This window comes from Vulpes lagopus, chromosome 6 (assembly GCF_018345385.1).
Source record: "Vulpes lagopus strain Blue_001 chromosome 6, ASM1834538v1, whole genome shotgun sequence".
Taxonomy (NCBI): domain Eukaryota; kingdom Metazoa; phylum Chordata; class Mammalia; order Carnivora; family Canidae; genus Vulpes; species Vulpes lagopus.
In genome coordinates, this window is record NC_054829.1 from 22,834,291 (window position 1) to 22,849,169 (window position 14,879).

The window sequence follows — 14,879 nt, forward strand, 5'->3', positions numbered from 1 at the left end:
CTAAACTGCTGAGCCACCCAGGGATCCCCCTCAACTAATCTTTTGTACTCAGGGCCACAGAGGTTCCTTCTAACCCCTACGATTTCCCTACTGAAAGTTGCCGTGAAGTCCCCTTTCCGCTCCAGTGCCAGAGCACCAGCACCCCGCAGCCAGAGCACTGCTGGTGCCTTTGAGAAGCACAGCATCCCAGGACCCAGCCCGGCCTGGCCCAGCCCCGGCGGCTACCTCTTTGCCCAGGTCCTCACGGATGACCTGGCGGACCTCTTGAATGCTGCTCTGTGGGGCCTGGCTGTGCAGCACCTTCAGCGTGCTGGTGTACTCCTCGGGCAGCAGGTAGTCCAGAGCCCCCAGGTGCTGACCCACCTTGATGAAAGTGCCCCGGTTGGCACAGCAGAGCTCACAAAGACGCCTGGCAGAACGGAGGTGCACCTGCAGGGAGACAGGCCAGGGCCAGAGAGGGATGAGTGCCCACTGCCCACTGGAAATCACCCCCTTTGCTTGCCCCCTCTGTCTGAAAACCCTGATTCGCTCCTCAGAGTACACACACACACACACACACACACACACACACACACAGCTTCATTCACCGACTGCCTCCATGCTCTCCTTCGGTCTTAGTACCTAGAGCAGTCAATTCCAGCCTCATCCTGAGGCCAGCCCCCTCATATGGCTGATGCTCCGATGCTTCTGATCCTCTTTCCATCGAGATTCATCTGGCCCAGGAACCAGAGCCTTCATTCAAGGCTTTTAACAATTCTAATCTACTAATGATTCATTTGAGGGTACACTGAGTTAATGTATGTGTCACCCAAGCCTCAGACATATTAATAACACTATCTGCTTAGAGATCTACGGTTTCTAAAACATGCTCATATGCATTATTTCTTTTAATCCTTATAGCAGTTCAGGGAGTCAGGTACTGGTATCTTTAAAAATAAGAAACTCAGATGTGGTGCTTATGAATAAATAGCTAATAAAGGTCAAAGGAAGGTCTAGAAAATGCTCCAAACCTAGAGCACTTTTAACTCAGCAAACTTTAAAGCAGGAGACTCCTCTTAACTGGAAGAAAAGTTTTACTGGGAAACATCAGGTGCACAGAGTAGGCAGCTGGGCAGGTTACCTACGACAGGGCAGCCTTAACTTGCATGCCCACTGTCCTTCCAGAGCTGGGAGGTAGTACCCCCTGCCCCCCAGGCTGTGTATCCCCCAGTTATCACTCCAGCTCAGCTGAGGACCCTTGGACCTGCAAGGGTCCTGCCTTCCTGAAGCTACGGCTTCTAAGGCAGGATAGAGCCATGGGCACACACAGAAGGTAAGGGAGCCCAGTGCCCTGTGGGAACCTCTTGTACCCATGAAATCAACCAACAGGGATAAACATCCATGATAGATTTACACTCTCTTAGGTGTTATGGAAGATGCCAACATAATTAAGTTCATACTGGAGGCAATGAACCACCTGAGGAGTTTAATAACTTTTGGCAACAAGGATGGAAGAAACAGTTAAAGATCCTATACAATTAGTTGCCAAGTGGACCATACAGAAAACTGCTACTTTAAAAAAAAAGTATTTATTTTATTTATTCATGAGAGACACAGAAAGAGAGAGAGAGGCAGAGACACAGGCAGAGGGAGAAGCAGGCTCCATGCAGGGAGCCCGATGTGGGACTCAATCCCCAGTCTCCAGAATCAGGCCCTGGGCTGATGGCGGCACTAAACCGCTGACCACCCAGGCTGCCCAGAAAACTGCTACTTTAGAAATTAAGAAGATAACACTACAGCCCTCAACACCCTTGTCCCAGCAGCCAGGATCCCACCTGCCCTGTCCCACCACAGCAGAGTAGATGCCCCAGACTCCAGAGTCAGGACACTGGGAGTTGTCCTGAGGTCCTTGTGGGCATCCACTACTGGCTCTGGGGGACACCTCGCTGCCCCCACCCTAGTGCACTCTTGGGGAGCCCTAAATACACATGACTCCATCCCGCTGGGCAGAGTTCTCCAGCCTTGATGTGGATATCTGGTCCCAACTGGGCCACAGAGAGTCTTTTTTCCCTGACGGAAGGGTGCAGGGAGAAGGAAATTAATCCTAAGAATGAAGAGAGAAAGATGCTCTTAGATGGGATGAAAGATTGTGGGAAAAGGTGGTGAAATCACTTTAAGAATTTGGAACTGGGGACTCAGCTGACCAGTGGCAGGTGTCAGAAAATCAGTGCCATGGCCGGGTAAGGCCATGCCCAAGCCCTGGTTCTGAGGAAGTGAGAAAGAAGGCAAACATGGTCAAACATGGAACCAGGCATTTTCTCACAAAGCAAAGGTCCAGGCTGGTGTGAACAAATGACTTTTTGTAGCTCAAATAATCATTCCCCAAATTCCAGCCCAGAAGAGGAGAGATCATAGTCATTGGCAGAATAAGAGGGAGTGGACAGGCATCTACAACCCACTATTCCCTAAGGTACGGTATGACTGGAGCCCACATCCAGCTGGACACTCACAGCTGGCTGCCCTGCCACTCAGCTGCCCTCTCCCCCAAGGACACACGCTCAACCCCCCACATCAAAGCTTCTCTGGAGTCAAGGCCACATGGAAGCAGAGGGCTGGGAGGTGAGATGAGGACACACCCCACTTTCCCCACCCTGCCCAGTAAAGACCTGAGCCACTGTGTATTCACTGGGCCCTGCAGCAGGCCGGCTGCATGCCCTCCACCACACGGGAAGACGCGACTGAGCCGCTTGCACACACCGAGGGACTTGCAACAACAGGATCACACTGAGAACCACAGGAGCTCAGATGCAAGACCCAAGAGAGCTGGAATTAGAGGAAAGACTCACTCACAGGATGCAAGTGGGTGTATGCTGCTCAGACTATGGCCTCCAGGCTCCAAATCCGCCCTTCTCCGCCCCACACTGTGATCCTAGGGCTGCACCCTGTCATTTCTCCATTGTCAGGTGGCTTCTTATTAAGCTTTGTCTACAGGTGTCTCTGGAGGGACACTGAGGCTACCGGAGGGAAAGGTGGCTCCCTTCGAGGTGTCAGTGTGGCATTTCAGCTCAGCAGCCAGAAGGCCAGTGGTTTAGGGGTGGCCCCCCCAGAACAGCCCATCCCCAGTAAATTTCCCCATTACTCAGCAGGCCCCTGTGATGGACTCACTGAGGCCCACACCCTCCAGCAAGTGTGCTGACCAGGCAGCAGGCTGCTCCTATATGTTAGCTCCAGTCACACCCTCCTACAAATTTTACTGCCACTCAGTCCACTCTCCCCTCAACCGTGCCTTCCATTGGGTCTCCTCAGCACTGGGCAGACCTCCACCTCATCCTTGCAGGTGGGAGGCCCTCAGCTGAGTTCTGTCCTTGTTCACGACCCCTCAGCCCAAGAGAGAGCAGCTGCTTTGTGTGCTTACTACTTTTTACCAGTTAATAATCTTTTCTGTTAAGTCTTCCCCACTTGAACCCTCTTGCACTGTTGGTGGGAATGCAAACCAGTGCAGCCACTCTGGAAAACAGCATGGAGGTTCCTCAAAAAGTTAAAAATAGAACTACTCTCTGATCCAGCAATGGCACTAGTAGGTATTCACCCAAAGAATACAAAAATACCAATTCAAAAGGATACATGCACCCCAATGTTTATAGCAGCAGTATCTACACTAGCTCATTAGCCAAATTACGGAAACAGCCCAAGTGTCCACTAACTGATGAATTAATAAAGAAGATGTGAGATATATATGTGTGTGTGTATACATATGTATGTGTGAATATTACTCAGCCATAAAAGAGAATGAAATCTTGCCATTTGCAACAATACCAATGGAGCTAGAGAGTATTACGCTAAGTAAAATAAGCCAGTCAGAGAAAAACAAATATCATATGATCTCACTCATATGTGGAATTTAAGAAACAAAACAAATGAGCAAAGGGGAAAAAAAAAAAAGAGAGAGAGAGAGAGGGGCAAACCAAGAAACAGACCCATACCTATAGGGCACTGATGGTCACCAGAGGGGAGGTGCGTGGAGGGATGGGGGAAACAGGTGATGGGGCTTAAGGAGGGCACCTGCTGTGATGAACACCAGGTGTTGTACGGAAGTACTGAATCACTGCATTGTACACCTAACTCTACTATTATGCTGTATGTTAACTAACTGGAATTTAAATAAAAACTTTAATAAATAGAAAATAAAAGGATGGATTCCATTCTAAACTTATTTTTTTTTAAAGGATTTTATTTATTTATTCATGAGAGACAGAGAGAGAGAGAGAGAGAGAGAGAGAGGAGGCAGAGACACAGAGGAAGAAGCAGGCTCCATGCAGGGAGCCTGACGTGGCACTCGATCCCGGGTCTCCAGGACATGCCCTGGGCTGAAGGCAGCATTAAACCACTGAGCCACCCAGGCTGCCCAAAACTTTTTAATACAGTGTATGCTCTGCAGTTTACTTACATAGTAATCAATGTGAAATAAAGATCTCAGAAATTAAAAAAAAAAAAAAGTTTTCCCCAGATACTGGTATGATTGGTCCCTTATGGATACAAGGAATTGGTCCCTGAAATCAAATCTGAATAAATTAGGGTAAAAAGAAGGGCATTTCAAGGATGTCAGGTTCAGTGGTTGAGCATCTGCCTTTGACTTGACTCAGGGTGTGATCCCAGAGTCCTGGGATCGAATCCCACATTAGGCTCCCCACAGGGAACCTGCTTCTCCCTCTGCCTGTGTCTCTACCTCTCAATGTGTCTTAAAAAAAAAAAAAAAAAAAAAACAACCAAACAAAAAAACCATTTCAGATCAGGAGGACAATACAGCAACATGTATCTGTGTGCTGAAGACCTACTCCACTGTTTTCTTTAGACTGGATTCACACCTTCATTTGTCTCTGCCACTGGCGGCCCTCAGAAAGCACCAGCCTCGATGATATCAGTTGAAAGATTGAAAAAAAAAAAAAAAAAAAAGGGAAAAGGAAAGCACCAGCCTACTGACCATCACCTGCAGCTGGAGCCTTGGTAGGGTATCTCTTGGCACAAAGTGATGGTCACCTTCAAGACACTGTGTGGACAATACAGGGAGCCCTTTCTGGTCACACAAGCCCAGGAAAGCTGGTTGACTTCCAACTTACCAATCATTTGGCACATCAGCCATAGGGGCAGAGACCATGTGTGTCCCCTGTACGCTCTGTGTACCTCAGGGAAAGCTGTGCAGGAGCCATAAATGTAGATTGATGACAACTATGAGTTATACACTCACAAAACCATCACCCATGAAGCTGAGTCAGCATCTACTGAAAATGGCACCCACATTTCAACTAAAGAGGCCCCAAAGTCACCTTCAACTAGCTTCTAAATAAACACACACACATACACACAAGTGGTGAGGGATACTGTCATTCATCAAAACCTTTTAATGTTCTTTTAAGGCCAAAAAACACAAACGCAGAAGAACAGGGTAGGGTTTCTGATCTCCGCGGTCCCTTTTCAGCTCCAGCTTCTAGGGCTTCCCTGTCCTTTGGATTCAGAAGGCAGGTCCCATTCAAACTTTCAAGAAACTGCTGCTTAGTAACAACCCTCCTTTTAGAATTCACTTCCCTAATCTGATTCCTTAAGGGGCTGTGTCTGCTGACAGCAGGGACTATTCATGGGGAACCCACAGTTCTCTCCCACCCAGGAAACTTTCTAACCCCAACAAGGACTGTGCTTCAATGAAAAGGTAAAAGCTTCTAGAATCTCCAGATCGGCACTCTCCTGAATCTAGTCATGCATACTATACATCATTGGGTGTGCACCTGCACAAGCCTAGAGACCCCAGGAAGGACATGCCAGTCAACAAAAACTAGTTGATTCTAGGTTTGTCCAAAAGAACCTGCTGCAGTGATGGAAATACTCTGCATCTACAGTGTCCAATAACACAGCACCCACCAGCTACCACTAGATACCGGGCATTTAAAATGGGGCTAGTGTGATGGAAGAACTGAATTCTTCATTTTACTTAATTTTAAATAATTTAAATCATCACATGTAGCTAGTGGCTCCCATATTGGACAGCTCAGGCTTATCAATCAGTAACAACTGTAATAAATAACCATTTCTTTAGTGCCCTGTTCTAAGTACTACTCCTGGCCTACAATAAAAGCTGAAATAAAGGTGGTTATTACTGTTTTTAAATCTGCCCAATATCTCTGTAAAATGGATCTCAATATGTGTCTTTAAGGATGATAAAATAGGGATCCCTAGGTGGCTCAGTGGTTTAGCACCTGCCTTTGGCCCAGGGCTTAATCCTGGAGTCCTGGGATCCATTCCCACATCTGGCTCCCTGCATGGAGCCTGCTTCTCCCTCTGCCTGTGTCTCTGCCTCTCTCTCTCTCAGTGGATCTCATGAATAAATAAATAAAATCTTAAAAAAAAAAAAAAGTATGACAAAATAATCTCAGAGAGGTTCAGTGACATTTCCAAGCTCCCAGAATTAGCAAAGGGTGAGACATTGGTGTGTTCAACCATGTGCCAGGGGGCAGGCATGAACTGAATTTTTCCATGTACGAGCACCATGGGGATGCAAGCATTGCCAGGATGGTCTCCAAGAGCAAGGAGCTTACAAACCAGACCAAGGGGTGGACACATACCCATGACATTGGAATCACCAATGGCAGGCAATAGAGGTAGCTGCCCAGTAGCTCCAAAGTATGACATGTGCTGAAGAGAGGACCAGCCTGGCACGAGGGTGGCCATGGAAGCTGAATCAAGTGCATACAGTTTAAAAGGCCAACAAAAGCCATGCTCAATCTTGAATACAAGAAGGAGTTGTAAAACATAAGGATTAACAGCATTGGCTTTGGAACCAAAAAGACTTGGGTTCAAATCCTACTTTGCTACTTACTTGTCATATAACCCTAACTTTGGGCCTCAGTTTCCTCATTAGTAAAAGGAGAACAATGGTAACTATCACTGGGATGGCCACATGAAGCAATGCATAAAAAAAGAGTTCAGCACAGGGCTTAGCATACAGTCAGTGCTCAATATATGAATAAAAAAAGATGGCAGGGCCAGGGGGGAACCAATGTTCTTAGAAAAATAAAATTTAAGAAGAAAAAAAAAAGAGAGAGAAAGAAACACTCCCAGACCCATCCACTCCCTATACTTTCTTCAGACCAACAAGTCTGGACCACAATCTAATAGAAACCATAGCTAATTTCATGCTCCGTCATCTAAATGGCATAGCAACCATGCATAAGAAATGCAAATAGTGATAGAGCATTATTCTACTAAATACACTGACTTTAGGTTCTCTGCCCCCAAAGGCCTGTCTACTTCTTCTACTACCCTAATACCAACCACTCAGCTGCTCACTGACTCATGTGTTGCCTTTACCAAGCACTAGGTTGTACTAGCTGAGTGGGTGTGTGGCTGCAGCATGTCCTCACTGCAGAGGCCTGACATCCCTCCTTCTGTCCCTGCCAAAATACAGTAGGAACAGCTGGCATGGCCTCCCTGCCCCTCCTCCAACTTCATTTCCACTCCCAGCTCAATAACTTGCCTTATGATTATCTCATTACCAATAACCTTGCTGTAATGAGTTTTAATCTGCCTCATATTAATTAAAAGCATTGTTATTAGCTAGCTTGGTTCGGGGTTTGAGAAGGGGGCAGTGAATAGCTAATAAGATCAACCCAGTGCTGATTAATTATTGATTGGGAGGGATGGAGCAAAGAAAGGCCCAGAGAGGGCAATTCCTAACTCATGTCTAAATACCCAGGAACATGGGCTTTGGTCTCCAAACTCAGCAGAAAGTTACCAAAGTCAGACTGAATCAACAGGTTCCCCATCAGAACTGAGCAATAAACTCCAATGGAGTTTAGGGGTGTTTGTGACTCACAGAGGAAAGCGACAGACACACATGCAGACCCCACATGATATGAGGGGAAAAAGAGAGAGACAATGAAAGAGGATGTAAGAGACAGACCCCAAAACAAGGGTTTTTGATTAATTCTAGTCAAAAAATAAAGACTCAAAGGAAATGTAATGAAACCTAAACAGTGGTATCTCTAGACTGTGAGATCACAAAGGTATTTTTTTCTTCAAAGCTTTTTCTGTATTTTCCAAATTTAATACTCATATGTATTATGTCAATAATGGGGAAGAAATTTGTTTAATCATCCCTCCTTCAACAATCTCTACAAACACAAAAGTCCAGCTGATTTTTTTTTCAGATTTATAAAACAATGATTGTTATGGAACTGGATACCAGGCAGTTAGGACAGTGATTCCTGAGCAATGGGAGGCAAACAAGGTGAACCCTATAACTGTCCCAGTTTACTGCATCAAGAGTTTCCAGGCTCAGCATCAGGAAAGGGAAGCCAGGAAGTGCCCAGAGAACTCCCTGAGTTGGGGAGATGGAACTGGGAGTCCAGGAAGGCCAAGTAACAAGGCTTCTTCACACAGGACAGAGTACTGGAGAGGAGAGAGCAATATAAAGGAGGAGCAATGAAGATGTGTGGAGGGTCCACCTCACATATTCAGCACATGCACATGAGGAAACCACCTGAGTCCAGAAAAAGATCAAGAAAGACTAGAGTTAAGAGTACGTGGTGCTCACATAGGACCTACTTCCACCAGCCAGACTGGAAAATCTTGTAATTCTTGAGCCACTTGTTATAGCACTGTCCCAGAACAAAGCTGAAGGTTATTTATAAGAATACAAAAATACCTAAAACCCAAAATGATGTTCAATGTCTGGCACCTAATAAGAAATTACCAGGCATGCAAAGAAGCAGAATAATATAACACAAAATGAGAGGAAAACTATCAATCAAAATAACTCAGAAACAATAATAATAATATATAATTTTTTAAAAAACCAGAACTGAAACTTATATTAGAATTAGTAGAGAGGGGATCCCTGGGTGGCGCAGTGGTTTAGTGCCTGCCTTTGGCCCAGGGCGCAATCCTGGAGAACCGGGATCGAGTCCCACGTCAGGCTCCCAGTGCATGGAGCCTGCATCTCCCTCTGCCTGTGTCTCTGCCTCTCTCTCTCTCTCTCTCTGTGTGACTATCATAAATAAATAAAATAAATAAAAATAAAAAAAAAAGAATTAGTAGAGAGGAACATTAAAATCATTATTATAACTGCATTTCATATGTTTAAAATTTAAGCAGAGACAAGAACAATATTTGTTTTCAAAAAGAGAGTGAAATCCAAATGAAAATTCTAGAGATGAAACTTCAATGTGTGGTGTAAAAAATACACTGGATGGGAACAATGGCAGATTAGGCAATGTAGAAGAAATGACCAGTGAACTTGAAGACCTAGCAATAGAAACGATTCCAAATGAAACACACAAAGAAAAAAGAATTTTTAAAAAAAATGGAAAGAAATCAGTGATCTGTGGGACAAATTCAAGCAGCCTAGTAAACATTTAGCTGGAGTCACCAAAAGAGAGAAGATAGGAGAGGGTAAAGAAAAACTATGTAAAGAAATAATGACTGAAAAATTTTCCAATTTGACAGAAAAGAAAAGAAAAGAAAGAAAAGAAAAGAAAAGAAAAGAAAAGAAAAGAAAAGAAAAGAAAAGAAAAGAAAAGAGAAAGAAAGAAAGACCTATAAACCAACAGATCCAAGAATATTCAAAAAGCCTCATATGGGATCGAGTCCCACATCAGGGTCCTTGCATGGAGCCTGCTTCTCTCTCTGCCTATGTCTCTGCCTTTCTCTGTATATGTCTCTCATGAATAAAATATTTTAAAAATAAAGTATCCAGAGGAAAAAAAAAATACATCATAGACAGAGGAACAAAGAAAAGAATGACAGCAGATTTCTCACTGGCAACAGTACAAGCAGAAGTGAGCAGAGCAACTCTCTGAAAGCACTGAAAGAAAACCCAGAATTCTATACCCAGAAAAAAACATCTTTCAAAAACAAAAAAGTAAAATGGAAGCTCTTTCAGGCATATAAAAGCTCACAGAATTCATCTCCCTCTACAACAACAAAAGAAAATGTTAAAGGATATCCTTCAAGTAATAGGAAAATGATATGGGAGAGAAATATGAATGTATGTGAGGGAAAAAAGACTAGAAATAGTAATTTCGTAAGTGAATACATAAGAATTCTTTCTTATTTTCTGTATCTCTTTAAAAGATAAACTGCTTAAACAAAAATGATAAAGTAATGTAGAGTTTATAAAACATGTAAAAGCAAAATGTATTAACATCAGTAGCACAAAGGCTGGGAAGAAAGAAATGAAAGTACACTATTATAAGATTCTTACACTCTGTGAAGTGGTATGTCACTTGAATGCAGAATATAAAAGTTAAAAATGTATGCTGTAAACTAACAGAATCACTGAAATAACAAAAAAGCATCAAAGGAAATAAAATAGAATCATTAAAAATATCTAATCCAAAAGAAAGTATGAGAGGAAACAAGAAATATAGGGCAAATAGGACAAACAAAATAACAAGATGAAAGACATAAATCTAACTATAACAATAATCCCATTAAATATAAATGGTCTAACTACCCCAATTAAAAGCCAAAGATTGTCAATTCGGATAAAAAAGAAAGATTCCGGGGGTGCCTAAGTGGCTCCACCAGTTAAGTATCCTACTCTGGATTTTGGCTCAGGTCATGATTTCAGAGTTGTGAGATCAAGCCCTGTAGTGGGCTCCACTCTAGATGTGGAGCCTGCTTAAGATTCTCTCTCCCTTCCTCTTCTTCTGTCCCTCCCTGCTCCAATCCCTCTCTTCCTCTCTTTAAAAAAAAAAAAAAAAAAAAAAATCCCAGGGCAGTCCTGGTGGCTCAGCAGTTTAGCACTGCCTACAGCCCAGGGCCTGATCCTGGAGACCCAGGATCGAATCCCATGTCAGGCTCCCTGAATGGAGCCTGCTTCTCCCTCTGCCTCTCTCCTCTCTCTCCTCTGTGTATTCTCATGAATAAAAAAAATTAAATCTTTAAAAAAAAATCCCAGTAAATGTTGCCTATAAGAAATGCTCTTTAGGGATCCCTGGGTGGCACAGTGGTTTAGCGCCTGCCTTTGGCCCAGGGCGCGATCCTGGAGACCCGGAATCGAATCCCACGTCGGGCTCCCGGTGCATGGAGCCTGCTTCTCCCTCTGCCTGTGTCTCTGCCTCTCTCTCTCTCTCTCACTGTGTGCCTATCATAAATAAATAAAATAAAAAATTTTTAAAAAATGCTCTTTAAATATAAAAATATAAATAGGTTTAATGTATGTGGATGGGAAAAAGTACATCATGCCAACACTAATTGAAATAAAGCTGGAATGGCAATGTTTACGTCAGACAAGAAGATTTCTATCCAATTCTATCTAATTCAATTGTGTCACAGCTGAATTCTACCAAACATTTAGGCAGGAAATAATACCAATTCCACTCAAACTCTTCAGAAAACTGAAGACAGAATACTTCCCAACTGATTGTATGAGACCAATGTTACTCCAATATCAAAACCAGACATTAGGGGATCCCTGGGTGGTGCAGCGGTTTAGCACCTGCCCTTGGCCCAGGGCGCGATCCTGGAGTCCCGGAATCGAGTCCTGCATCGGGCTCCCGGCACGGAGCCTGTTTTTCCCTCCTCCTGTGTCTCTGCCTCTTTCTCTCTCTCTCTCTATGTCTATCATAAATAAATAAATAAATCTTAAAAAAAAAAAAAACAGACATTGAATACAAGTGGCGGGGGGGAGTCACAGACCAGTATTCACTCTGACCATAGATATAAAAATTTCTTTTTTTAATTTTAGCTAATCAAATCCAACAATTTAAGAAAAAGCTCTATTATTATTACATCTTATCAGGTGGTGCATAATTTTGATTTGTCTCCCTACAGGCAATATGAATTTTGATCACTTCATTAAGATGTTATCCACCAGGCTTCCTTACTTAAAGTTACTTGTTTTCTTTTTATAATTAAGTATTGTGCAAGGAAGAACTCCCAAATTTTATAAATTAACCAGTTCCTTATCAAACTCTCAATTTATTCATCTGTTTATTTTTGTCCATTTGGACTCATGGATTTCTATTTTCAACATATCACAATCTAATACTATCATTGTTTAAACAGCCTCATTGAGGTATTTTGACCCATGATAAATGACACATGTACAACCTATACTTCTTGATGTATGCATGCATCCATGATACAAAGTTTAATTCTGCATATGAATATCTAATAATTCAGGCATTGTTTGTTGGACAGACCTTTCTACACAGAATTGCCTTTGCCCCATTGTGAAAAATTAATTGTTCATATATGTGTGGGTCCATTTCTGGACTTTCTTACCTGTTCCATAGATTAGTTTGTCTGTTTTTACATCAATTCTACACTGTCTTGACTACTCTGAGTATATAATAAGTCTTGAAATCAAATAGTATTTGTCCTCTTTGTTCTTCTTTTTCAGTGTTACTTTCTAGCACTGACTCCAAAACCTTCCATAATCCCATATGGACTTTAGAATCAGCTTGTCAATTTCTACAAAAGGCCTGCTGGGATTTTGGTAGGAATTGCCGTGAATCTATATATTCATTTGGGGAGAATGGACATCTTAGCATTATTGAGTCTCTCTACCCATGAATATAATACACCTTCCCCATTTACTAGTCCTTTTTAAAACTTTCAACAATATTCTGATTCATATATATCATATATACAAATAAAAATAGGGGCACCTGGGTGGCTTAGTCGGTTAAGCATCTGCCTTCAGCTCAGGTCATGATCCCAGGCCCTGCATTGGGCTCCCTGCTCAGCAGGGAGCCTGCTTCACTCTCTCCTCCCTGTTCCTGCTCTCTCTTGGTATCTCAGTCACTATCTCGCTCTCTCAAATAAATAAAATCTTTTTAAAAAAAAAAGAAAAAGAAATAGAATAGAAATTTCTCCTAAGAAAATAATATGACATGGAAAATAGTCTGTGCACAAAGGTGTTCAGCACAGTGTTAATTATAATAGAAAAACATATGCAGATGCATCCTAAAAGTGGGAAAAGGGGAACAGCTAAGTAAACCATGTAACAGGCACACAAAAAAAGTAGTAAGCTATTTTAAATGGACTATATGACAATATGGAAAATGCTAAGGATAACACATTAAGAGAAAAAAAAAACAGTGAATTATATTCATAGAACACTATGGTTTTAACAGAACAGTGTTAAGGTATATCAAGGGTACACCTGGGTGGCTCAGTCAGTTGACTGACTCTTGGTTTTACCTCAGGTCATCTCCTGGGTTGTGGGATTGAGCCCTGAGGCAGGCTCTTCACTCAGCAGGGAGTCTGCTTGAAAGATTCTCTCCTAGGGCACCTGGGTGGCTCAGTGGTTGAGCGTCTGCCTTGGCCTTAGGTCGTGATCCCAGCATCCTGGGATCAAGTCCTACATCCAGCTCCCTGCATGGAGCCTGCTTCTCCCTCTGCCTATGTCTCTGCTTTTCTCTGTGTGTCTCTCATGAATAAATAAAATCTTAAAAAAAAAAAAGATTTTCTCCCTTCTTTGCCTCTCCCCCCACTTGCCCAAGATATCTCTTTCTTTCCAAATAAATAAATAAATCTTTTTTAAAAAAGAAAAGAAGGTATATCAAAGTCACAGTGAGTTTGATTTGGTGAAATTAGAGGTAATTTTTCCTCGAATCTCTAAATTTTTTAGTAACATAATTATTGCTTTTCTATTTTTCAATTCAGAAATAATTCACACACCAAAGAATTCACCACTTTAAAATATATAATTCAGTGGTTTTTACTATATCTGCTAAGCTGTACAACTATCACTACTACCTAGTTCCAGAACATTGTCTTATTTTTTTAAATCAATTATATTTTTTAGTCACACTTCATATATATACAAAGTCTTGAGTCTTTGAACTAAAAAAAAACTCATCTTCATTCAATTTATCAGTGCTCATTAATAAATGATAAATGTTGTGAACATCCCAGTATGTATAAGTTTCCTATCTTATGTTTTACTAACATCTAATAATTTCATATTAAAATGAGGATCAAACATAAGTTGCCAAATGACCTGTCAGCATAAAACAAGCACAAATAGGTCCTTGATTTATAATTTTCACATCCTCTTCTCAATAATTACTGTTTGAGTTGTTGATTCACTGTACCAGCATAGAATAGGAGTTGCCAAGAAACAAAATCTTGTTCATCATACCCTCTGTACTAAGGATCATCAGTAGTCAATGCACAGTCCATGAAACTTCAACACACACTACCTCACCTGATCAAGGGTAAGAGTCCTTTGGGCGGTGGCAGGGGGGGGCGCACTATCATTCTTCCCCTTCCACAGATGTGGAAACTGAGGCTCAAAACTGTTAGGGGGCTTACCAGGGTTACTGAGCCAATACAAAGTAGATAGATCCAGGGTTTGAGTCACCGTCTTGGATTCCAAAACCCATCTCTTTCTACTAAAGTCTGTGGCCCAGCACACACACTGTTAAACACTACCCATGGGTTGGAAAACAACCCAGGAAGCCAGTGCCTGCAATGAGCCCTGAGTGTTGCCCTCTCTGCATGCTCACAACCACCTCCCACTCGCTGAGCCTCAGCTATTTCCCCCAGCCAGGCCACACGGCCACCATGGTGCCTGGTCACATCTGGGCTCCCAGGAGCTGCTCCCGTAAGCCAGCTAGGACACTGAGATTAGAAACAAATTCATGACCACCCGGGGCCTGAGAAGTACCAGTCATACAGAGGTCAGGGAGCCACTAGGAGAAGGAAGTGAGTGAGGCCCAGGAGGTATAAGATCTCAGTGCAGCAACTGGATAAGGCCACAAGCCTGTACAGCCCCAGGAGGCGGGTCCAGAAAGGGGCAGGACACTGGCCACAATGGGAAAGGAGGACAACCTGCAGTGATAACCATCCAAAAGCCACCAGAGCCTTCAGTATGAAATTCAAACTCCTACCTGGGC

General features: G+C 42.9%; 1 protein-coding gene across 6 annotated transcripts in view; it reads right to left on the minus strand.

Moving 5' to 3' along the window:
- ADCK1 (aarF domain containing kinase 1) overlaps positions 1–14,879 on the minus strand; it is a 112,770-nt gene that overhangs the window by 66,156 nt on the left and 31,735 nt on the right. For 5 of the 6 annotated variants that reach the window (XM_041759703.1, XM_041759702.1, XM_041759706.1 and 2 more), the window contains one exon: positions 226–429. In XM_041759703.1, coding sequence (XP_041615637.1) covers positions 226–429 — 204 coding nt within the window. The remainder of the gene's footprint in view (positions 1–225; positions 430–14,879) is intronic. The other variant, XM_041759705.1, reaches the window with a different exon arrangement.